The 10,275-nt window shown below is 59.1% G+C and overlaps 1 protein-coding gene across 1 annotated transcript; it reads left to right on the plus strand.

Moving 5' to 3' along the window:
* Positions 1–7,167, plus strand: Wdr18 (WD repeat domain 18). The gene is made up of 10 exons (XM_036170239.1): positions 1–246; positions 921–1,031; positions 4,217–4,350; positions 4,482–4,623; positions 5,444–5,587; positions 5,668–5,732; positions 5,806–5,930; positions 6,010–6,176; positions 6,825–6,893; positions 6,977–7,167. The coding sequence occupies exons 1-10, from the start codon at positions 10–12 to the stop codon at positions 7,103–7,105; spliced, it is 1,323 nt and encodes a 440-aa protein (XP_036026132.1). The 5' UTR covers positions 1–9; the 3' UTR covers positions 7,106–7,167.
* The last annotated feature ends 3,108 nt before the right edge of the window (positions 7,168–10,275 follow it).

Consider the following 10,275-nt stretch of genomic DNA (forward strand, 5'->3'; position numbering starts at 1 on the left):
GATGACGGGATGCAGGGGCGGGGCTGGCCGGGCAAGATGGCGGCGCCCATGGAAGTGGCGGTGTGTACGGACTCCGCGGCGCAGCTATGGAGCTGCGTGGTGTGGGAACTTCATTCGGGCGCCAACCTGCTCACCTACCGCGGCGGCCAAGCGGGGCCGCGGGGCCTGGCGCTGCTCAATGGCGAGTACCTGCTGGCGGCTCAGCAAGGCAAGAACTACATCTGCGCCTGGGAGCTGCAGCGCAAGGTGCGGGGCCGCAGCATCCGTGGGGGCCGAGGGGCAGCCGCGAGGACTCGGACGCGCTGCATCAGGGTCGCGGCGACCGGGGTGCCGTGTGATGCCATCGTTTTGGCGGGCCGAGGGTCTCAGCCCACCCCGCAGGCTGCTAGAGCGAAGGCGCCCTGAGACTAGGCGCATGCGCAGATGAAGAGCTATGGGGACTCAGCGTTTGCACACTTCTCGTCGAAGGAGCGCTAATTTTGATACAGGAGGAAGATGAGGTCCGTTAGAAGTCGTGCTTTTAGACGGCATGACAGATCAGAGATAGACTGGTGGCCCATGCTCGCATTACCCTCTCTTTGGAGGGAGGTATTCGGGACTGGAACTCTTTGTGCAGACCAGGCTGGCCTCGAACTCACAGATCCGCCTGCCTCTGCCTCCCGAGCGCTGGGATTCAAAGCGTGCGCCACCACCGCCCGGCTTTTGTTACCCTCTTAAAGGGTCACGGATCTTCACTATCAGGACTGGCTGAAGCCTGGGGGTTTTGGTTCTTACATTTCCGGAATCCAGATCCTCCTTCATGTTGGTGCCCTCACCGGGGATTCTGCCTACCCCTACTCCTTCCTCCTGCTCTCTGTACCTCACCAGCTCTTCTCTCTTCCTGGTGCTCACATGGCTTGTCTTATATTCTGTGTCCCTAGGACCAACTCCAACAGAAAATTATGTGTCCTGGGCCGGTCACCTGTCTGACCACAGCACCCAACGGCCTGTATGTCCTGGCAGGAATTGCAGAGAGCATCTACCTGTGGGAGGTGAGAACAGCTGGCTACCTGTGTGTGTCCCTTGGGAATGCTGGAGAGTAACCTGTGGTTAGTGTCCAGGCAGGTGGCCTGGGAGATCTTTTTTTCCAACACAGGGTTTCCCTGTGTAGCTTTGGTGGTGTCCTGGAGCTCACTCTGTAGCCCAGGCTGGTCTTGAACTCACAGAGATCCGCCTGCCTCTGCCTCCCGAGTGCTGGGATGAAAGGTGTGCACCACCACCGCCCGGCCAGCCTTGGAGATCTTACCCATGACTTCTGAGACCTAAAATGTGACCATGACTCCTGATTCATCATGACTGGGGCGTAGCACAGGTCTTATCCTGAGGTGGCCCTGGCTCTGTCCCCAACTGTGTGGGGAACCAAGAAAGAAACTTATAACGGGAGTGTTCTAGCTTGCTTTCGCTTGACAAAACACAGACCAGAAGCAATGTAGGGGAGGAAATGGTCTGTCTGGCCTATTATATTATGATGTTATATTATATTACAGCTTACATTGAGGGAAGTCAGGGCAGGAAGCAGCGATTTGACAACATAACAGTTAACATCCTCAGTCAACAGCCGAGAGAAACGCTGCTGTGGTTAAGAACACATGTTGCTCTTACAGAGGACCTGGGTTCGATTCCCAGCACCCACATCATGGCCACCAACCATCCATAACGGCAGTTCTAGGGCATCTGACACCTTCTTCTGACCTGGATGGGCACCAGGCATGTACCTCATGTGCATGTGTATACATGCAGGCAAAACACTCATAGAGGATATAACCCTGAAAAATAGAGTTTTTAAAAACTATTGATTGGACTGGAGGATGGCTCAGCAGTAAAAGTACCTACCGGCTGCTCCTCAGAGAACCCGGGTTCAGTCCCCAGCCCCCACATGGCGCCTCACAACTGTCTGTAGCTGCAGGGAACTTGGTGTGCGCGTGCACACACACACAACCCCTAGACATATAAATTTAAAAATAAAATCTTTTAAAATATAAAACTATTGCCAGGCAGTGGTGGTGTACACCTTTAATCCCAGCAGTCTGGAGGAAGAGGTGGGCAGATATCGTGAGTTCCAGGACAACCAGGGCTACACAGAGAAACTCTGCCTCAGAAACCAAACAAACAAAAATACCAACACCAAAACCAGAACCCATCACAGACCCTGCTGTGATAGCCAGCCCCGTTGTCTTGTAGTCATGACAAGAGATGCCCATGCTCTGACCCTCGCCCCGCTTCCCGAGAGTCAGGTCAGTCTTCAGGCTCCATGTTGGGCCCAGTTAATGACCTTGGCCATGAGTGAACCTGTTGGAGTCAGGGTTCTAGGCTGTGGCCGGCCCTCGGTGGAGAGTGCTGGCTGCACGGAGCTGAGGTCAGCCATGTTTCTGCCGCTCTGGCTTCATCTTCCTCCAAACCATCTCAGGGCCACTATATCTTTCTAGAGACCGGGGTTTCATGGGCCCCACAGGAGGGAATCCACCTAGGTTGTGCAGCTGTGTACGAAGGGCACATCTGGGGCTGCCCCTTTCTGCGCTTTCTTGGGCTTCCTGTACTTGCACTACGCGCACGCACATGTGGGCCCCAGGGAGCAGCTTCAGTTGTTGGTCCTTGCCTCCGTCTTGTATGGACGTGTGTCTCACTGTCCAAGCGGCCGAGACTTGTCTACGTTTGCCATCTCCCTACAGAGGTGCCGTAGACGGTCACCGCGCTTCCCGTGGGTTCTGGAGACTGGAGCTAGGTCTCCACAATGAGCCTTTCCTTATCCTTGAGTGTGTTCTGTGAGACGGGGCCTCACGTAGCCCAGGCTGGCCTTGAGCTCTCCATTAGCCCTTGAATTCCAGACGCTCGTGTCACCACTTCCCCAGTGCAGGGATGGCAGTGCCTGGCTGCTGGGGTGCTGGGGTGGAGCCCAGGGCTCCCATCATGCCTGTAATCTCCCACTCGGCTGCTCTCTTGAGTCCCCACACCCTCACCCCCTAGACAGGGTTTCTCTGTGTAGCTTTGGGCCTTTCCTGGATCTCTGTAGACCAGGCTGGCCTCGAACTCACAGAGATCCGCCTGCCTCTGCCTCCCGAGCGCTGGGATTACAGGCGTGAGACACCACACCCGGCGCCCAGCCTGCTTTCGTATACAACCCAGGACCACCTGTCCAGGCTGGCACTACCCACAGTGGGAGGGCCCATGTCAATCATTTAATCAAGAAAGTGTCACACAGACTGGCCCACAGGCCAGCCCGACGAGGCCGTTTCAGGTGACTGGCTCGCGTTTGTGCCAAAAGCTGAACCGCAGATGGGTGCACCTCCACTCCCAGCTCGGCGCCTCCTCTTGCCAACAGGCTGGCACGTGGCTCCTGGGCCACCCTAAGTATTCTGAACTGTGGCCACCAGGGGGCGCTGCATAGTCCCGCACATTCCTGGGCTCAAGGCTGGTATGGGAATTTCCCCTTTTTCTGGGGTGAGGGACTCAAGGAGGACCCGGAAGTGTCTGCACCTGTGTGGCAGCCGGAGCCTGTCGGGCTGAGGTTTTGCTGGCAGTGACGATGAGCCACAGCCCCCTTGTGGTGTTCCTGTGTAGGTGCCCATGCTCTCCTTCCCCACCCTGAGTTACCCAGACGTCCAAAAGCCTCAGCACCCCTTGGCCTGGAGCCGGGGCCTCACCACCAGGGCAGGGCTGAAGTCTGCCTCTCCCTAGCACAGGCCCGAGCTCTCCACACTGCCCGTCCCTGTCTTGTGTTGGAATGGACAGATACCGGCTTTAGATCCAGGGGCTCCAGCAGTAGCCTCGCTCTCCCTGCAAGGACCTGTTGCTGTTTCCTTTGGTTTTCTCATCGGTTCTTGTGTAGCTGAGGTTAACCTCAGACCCAGCTGTGCCTCAGCGACCTTCTGTGGCATTGTGCTGCGCTGCATCTCACACGTGCTGTGCCAGCAGAGGCCTCCAAGGCATCCCCCTGGATTAGCTGGCCTTAGACATGACCAAGCTTAGGCTCCCCTGGGGGCTCAGAGGACACAGGAAACTTGCGTCCCCCTTTCCCGGGTACAGGGTGGGGGCACAGCCAGTCCTGGCCAAGTGCACGGTGACGAGGATCCTCGCCTAACCCTGGTTCTGTCCACCAGTGGCCCTAGAGAAGGTGGACAGGGTTCCTGTGGCGTGGTACTGCCTTTGTCACCCCTGACAGGTGCCTGGTCTCTCTCAGGTCTCCACTGGCAACCTCCTGGTCATCCTCAGCCGTCACTACCAGGACGTGTCGTGTCTGAAGTTCACGGGTGATAGCAGTCACTTTGTCTCAGGGGGCAAGGACTGCCTGGTGCTGGTCTGGAACCTCTGCAGGTAAGACACATGCCAGGAGTCTGCACAGAAAGGCTCTGGGGGCCTCAGGGCCAGAAGGGCCTGGGCTGGTCACTGTCGGGGTGTCCCATGCATGGCGACTTCCTCCGTGGCCTCACCGCTCCTGTCCCCAGTGTGCTGCAGGCAGACCCATCCAGGATCCTCGCCCCAAGGCATGTCTGGTCCCACCACACGCTCCCGATCACAGACCTGCACTGCGGTTTTGGGGGCCCCCTGGCCCGGGTGGTCACCGCTTCGCTGGATCAGACCATGAAGGTAGCGTCCCCAACCTGGACCCATGAATTCCTGGCAGCCACTGGATCTCAACTGGGAGAGAGGGAGATTGGCCTCCCCCTCTTGCTGGCTGCCTCGGTTCCAGACAGCCCATAATCCCTGTGCCCGGCCAAGGACACCCAGAGATGGACGGTCTAGCCTGTCTGCTGGAAATTCCCACTCGGCCACGCTGCAGTGGCCAGCTGCCCTTGACGTTTTGGGGCTGTTTGTTTGTTCCTGGCACAGTGTTAGAGATGGAACCCAGGCCTCTACCTGAGCCCCCGCCCCCACCCTCTTTCATTTTCTAGTTTGAGACGGTCTTCTTTCTTCCTTCCTTCCTTCCTTCCTTCCTTCCTTCCTTCTTCCTTCCTTCCTTCCTTCCTTCCTTCCTTCCTTCTTTCCTTCCTTCCTCCTTCCTTCCTTCCTTCCTTCCTTCCTCCTTCCTTCCTTCCTTCCTTCCTTCCTTCCTTCCTTCTTTCTTTCTTTCTTTCTTTCTTTTTTTTTTTTTTTTCTTGGAGACTGTCTCCCTGTGTAGCCACGGCTTACCTGGAGCTTGGTATATAGACCAGACTAGCCTGGAACTCAGACACCCCACTGCATAGGAGCACCTAACCCAGCCTTGGTGACTTAATTTCCCTGGCTAGGGCTCGGGTCCTGCAGCAGCTGAGGTGCCCACACCACCAGCCAGCATGGCCTGTGCGTCTCTGGTGGGTTTGAAGGCTTGAAGCATGGACAGGGTGGTGCCAGGGCCCTCAGCCTTCCCGGCTCCCTGGCCTGGCTGTGTGCCCGGATGCCCATGGTGCCAGGCCTTCCATCCCTGCAGCTCTGGGCCATCTCCTCGGGAGACCTGCTGCTGTCTGTCTTGTTTGACGTGGGTGTCACTTCTGTGACCATGGACCTGGCTGAGCATCATGTGTTCTGTGGAGGCAGCGATGGGTCCATCTTCCAGGTCGACCTGTACAGCTGGGTGAGTGGCCACCAGGGGCTGAGGGGCCATGCAGTAGGTGCCCCACATCCCAAACACTGACAGCCTGTCTCCACTGACAGCCTGGACAGAGAGAGCACAGCTTCCGGCCTGAACAGAACACGGGGAAGGTCTTCAAGGGGCACAGGTAGTCACCTCAGCCGAGTGGGGTGGGCACAGCCCACACCCATGCAGCACCCAACCCCACCCACCTGTCCCAGGAACCAAGTGACATGCCTGTCGGTGTCCACGGATGGCAGTGTTCTCCTCTCAGGCTCCCAGGACGAGTCGGTGCGTCTGTGGGACGTGAAGAGCAAACAGTGCCTTCGTACCGTCACTCTCAAAGGTGTGGGCCGTGCTGGGTACAAGGCGGAGCCCTGAACCGCCAGCCAGGCCCTGATGTTGGATTTTGGTTTGTCCCTCAGGTCCAGTGACCAATGCCACCATCATGCTGGCCCCGCCCAGCATGCTGAACCCTGAATTCAGGCCCCGCCTGCCCCTGCCCCACTTCAACAAGCACCTGCTGGGTGCTGAGCATGGAGATGAGGCCCAGGGTGGGGGCCTGCGCCTGCAGCTAGGGCTCCACCTGCAGGTAGGACCCTCGAGGCCTGCATGCTGCCCACTCGGCCACTTCCAGAACATTCCATCCCCTAGAGTTCCCCTAGTGCCCTCGCTGCCCTTTGATGGCCGAGTCCTTGCCGCCAGGTCATTGGCACCACTGCGGCGCCACACTTGGCACCTGTCCCCACGGGTGACTTCTGTCCAAAGGCACACTGTGCCTCAGCCCACGTTCAGAAGGTGACTTGTCTGTCATATTGCTCCCATCGTGTGACCAGGTCACTTGGTTGTTGAAGAATAGAGCAGGATAGACCCTGGGGCAGCCTGAGGTCAGGAGATGGGGAGCCTTAGAAAGCCGCTGGGCATGGGAGCCGGGAGGGGCTTCTGCCCAGCGTTCACACCCCGACCGCAGTGGCTCCCGGGGGCCCTGGGCCAGGTCCGTGGCAGCCCACATAGGCCAGGGTGTGTGGGACCCTTTGTCACTGTGGCGGACAGGCTAAGGACCTAGTGTGTTACCTGGCGTGCCCTGCCCCTGCCGCCTCCACTGTGTGGCCGGGCTGCCACGGGCCCCAGCCCTCCTCCCCGGACTGTGAGCCTGTGGGGAGGCTGGGGAGCCTGTGGGGAGGCTGGGGAGCCTGGCTCCTCCGGGGGCGGACACAGCAGGGGCCACGCTGCTTTGCAGGGCACTGAGCAGACCTACCTGGAGCGGCTGGAGCGGCTGCAGGCCGTGCTGTCCGGCTACATGGCAAAGGTGGGCGGGGTTCGCCCTGGCTGCGGGCGGGGCCTGGTGGGTCGGGCAGGAGCAGCCCCGCCCACACGGCCCTCTCCCCGCAGAACATGCTGGGCAACCAGATGCTGCCCGCGCGTGTGCTGGAGCTGGAGGAGGAGGTGCGCAGTCTGCGCAAGATCAACCGGGACCTCTTCGACTTCTCCACGCGCATCATCACGCGGCCCTCTAAGTGACGGAGACACTTGCCGTCGGCCTGTGGGCTGGTGTTTTAACAAAGAGTGGACAAAGACGCTTATGCCTCGGCTGTTGTATCTCTGGGGGGCCGGGGCTTGGTTGGGGGGCCGCACACCTGGGGGCCTGGGGTAGGGTGGGGTAGGCGAGGGGCTGACGGTGCAGAGCTCACAAGGGCCAGCCAGGCAGCCACCAGCCCCTCCTGGGCGTCCATAGCTCAGTCTCCACATGCTGTCCTGGGTGTGCTGCCAGCCAAAGCCTGGAGTTCAGCCCGGATTCCCACAGAACCTTCCAGAAAGCCGCACTCAACCGACAGCCTTGCCTAACGATCCAGAAAATCCGTGTGATTTAGCAGAGCTGTCTCTACCATAGCCCGGGCGGGAGCCAGTGCTGACCTCACGCCGGGAACCGTGTCGCTGTGTCCTCGGGACATCCACTCCTGGTCAGCACCTGCTGGCGAGAAGTAACCATACTCTGGGGAGCCACACTTTCCTCAGTTTACCCACTGAGCTGGCGTGTTGCATTCTTGGCCCAGATAGCCTAAGCCCTCCCGCTGTTCCCTGGCTTGTTGGGGTTTGGGGAGAGGCAGGCTCATAGGGACTCTACCAGCCATGGGGTCTCCTCCTTGGGGCTTCATGTTGCTGCTTACGCCTGGGATTGTGTGTGTGAGTGCGCCTGCGTGTGTGTGTGTGTGTGTGTGTGTGTGGTGTGTGTGTGGTGTGTGTGTGCGCGCGCTCACCTGCTGCGGCTGGCCTGGACTTGGGATCCCTCTGGCCCAGCCTCCCTGGCATCTGGATGACAAGCATGTACGTCTGCACCGGGCTCTTGGATTACTCGGTCCCCATTGGTGCTGCCTCCACTTCCCGTGCTGACTGGCTCCTCTGGGGTCATGAGAAACAAGAATTGCCCTTGGGACTCAGCTGCCATAGTTACCAGGCTGGTTGAATGCCAAGCTAGGTCCGTCCATGTTCCCAGTCTCATGAGCAGTGGGGCAGCCTGGACAAAGACCCCACAGACCTCCTCGGGTGACAGGGGAGTGACAGGGTAGATAGAGGCAAAGGCCAGCAGCCCCAGTGCCCATGGGAGGGAAGTGGACACAGCATGGTCCAGCCGTAAAGTGTGGAGGGACCTCGAGGACACATGCCCAATGAGAAATCTGGGCCCAAAGTGCCACCCTGCCAGACTCCGTGACACGAAATGTCCAGAACAGGTCTTGGGGATAAATTTAAACTTTGTGAGGCTCTCCCCATCCAGACAGTCTTGCGTGCATTTCTTTTTTTTTTTTTTCCTTTTTTTTTTTTTTTTTTAGATTTATTTTATTTATTATGTACACAGAAGAGGGCGCCAGATCTCATTACAGATGGTTGTGAGCCACCGCATGGATGCTGGGAATTGAACTCAGGACTCTGGAAGAGCAGTCAGTGCTCTTAACCTCTGAGCCTTGGCTCCAGCCTGCATGCATTTCTTTTCATTCAGCTGGAGTGGACGGTCCCCCTCTGCCCTTGTGCTAGGAATGGTAGTGAATCCTGACAGGCCTGCAACCCAGCTGTCTCGTGTGCAGTGGACTGAACAGAGCCAGCCGACATCCAGGACTGTTTGCAGACTGAAAGTACCAGCTGGCACTGTGGACAAGGGCAGATTTCCGAGAACATCCGAGGGGATGAGGCTGCACGAGAGAGATGGGGCTCCACCCTGACCACGCCCCCAGTCCCTCACTGGGGATTCTGGGCGGGGCTCCACCCATGACATGACCTAGATTCTTTCCCCCACCCCCCACCCCAGACAGGGTTTCTCTGTGTAGTTTTGGTGCCTGTCCTGGAACTCACTCTGTAGCCCAGGCTGGCTTCGAACTCACAGAGATCCACCTGCCTCTGCCTGCAGAGTGCTGGGATTTAAAGGCGTGCGCCACCACCGCCCAACCTCGATTCTTTAAAAAAAACTGTCTCCCACTGTAGGGAAGACAGACATGCTGAAGCATCTGGCTTTATTTTCACCTTTCATGTTTTTGGAGTTGGTATGTTTCACAGCTCCTCCCTCTTTGGAATCTAGCTGGTCGTGTCCTGCTGACCCCCCACCCCAGCCTGGGCTACCCCTGCAACTGGTGCTGCCCAATGCTCTAGCCACCGAACTGGTTAATGGCTGTGGCCAGGTGAGGGCTGGGGAGTGGGGCGAGAGCAGAGAGAAATGGTGAGTCTCTGGGGTTCAAAAGTGGAGCATTTGCGGAGCTGATGGTACTGAATCTGAGCTCAGTGAGAAGTCTCCGAACCGGTCAAGTGTCCCTGAGGGACCCAGCTGCCGGCTGAGCCCTCCTCCTCCTCCTCCTCCTCCTGGTCCTCCTGGTCCTCCTGCTCCTCCTCCTCCTCCTCCTCCTCCTGCTCCTCCTCCTCCTGGTCCTCCTGCTCCTCCTCCTCCTGGTCCTCCTGGTCCTCCTCCCTGCTCCTCCTCCTGGTCCTCCTCCTCCTCCTCCTCCTCCTCCTCCTGGTCCTCCTCCTCCTGGTCCTCCTCCTCCTCCTGCTCCTGCTCCTCCTGCTCCTCCTCCTCCTCCTGCTCCTCCTCCTGCTCCTCCCGCTCCTCCTCCTCCTCCTGCTCCTCCTCCTCCTCCTGCTCCCCCTCCTCCTCCTGCTCCTCCTCCTCCCCCTCCTCCTCCTGCTCCTCCTCCTGGTCCTCCTGCTCCCCCTCCTCCTCCTGCTCCTCCTGCTCCTCCTCCTGCTCCCCCTCCTGCTCCCCCTCCTCCTCCTGCTCCTCCTCCTCCTGCTTCTCCTCCTGCTCCCCCTCCTGCTCCTCCTCCTGCTCCCCCTCCTGCTCCTCCTCCTGCTCCCCCTCCTGCTCCTCCTCCTGCTCCTCCTCCTGGTCCTCCTGCTCATCCTCCTCCTGCTCCTCCTCCTCCTGCTCCCCCTCCTCCTCCTGCTCCCCCTCCTCCTCCTCCTCCTGCTCCTCCTCCGCAGCTGCACCACCCTTCCCAAGGATTCCACTTTGGCACTGTGTGGGAGAGCAGCGCCGAGGCCTACATCAAGGCGAGCTTCCCGGAGATGCACGCGCACATGCGGCGTCACAGTGCACCCACCACTCCACACGGAGTGGCCATGCTCACGTGAGTCCGTGGGGCACTGTGTGGCGTTGGAGGGCTGACTGCCACTCAGGGCCTGCTGACCTTACCACATCCTGCCCCACA

This window comes from Onychomys torridus, chromosome 21, assembly GCF_903995425.1.
Source record: "Onychomys torridus chromosome 21, mOncTor1.1, whole genome shotgun sequence".
Lineage (NCBI taxonomy): Eukaryota > Metazoa > Chordata > Mammalia > Rodentia > Cricetidae > Onychomys > Onychomys torridus.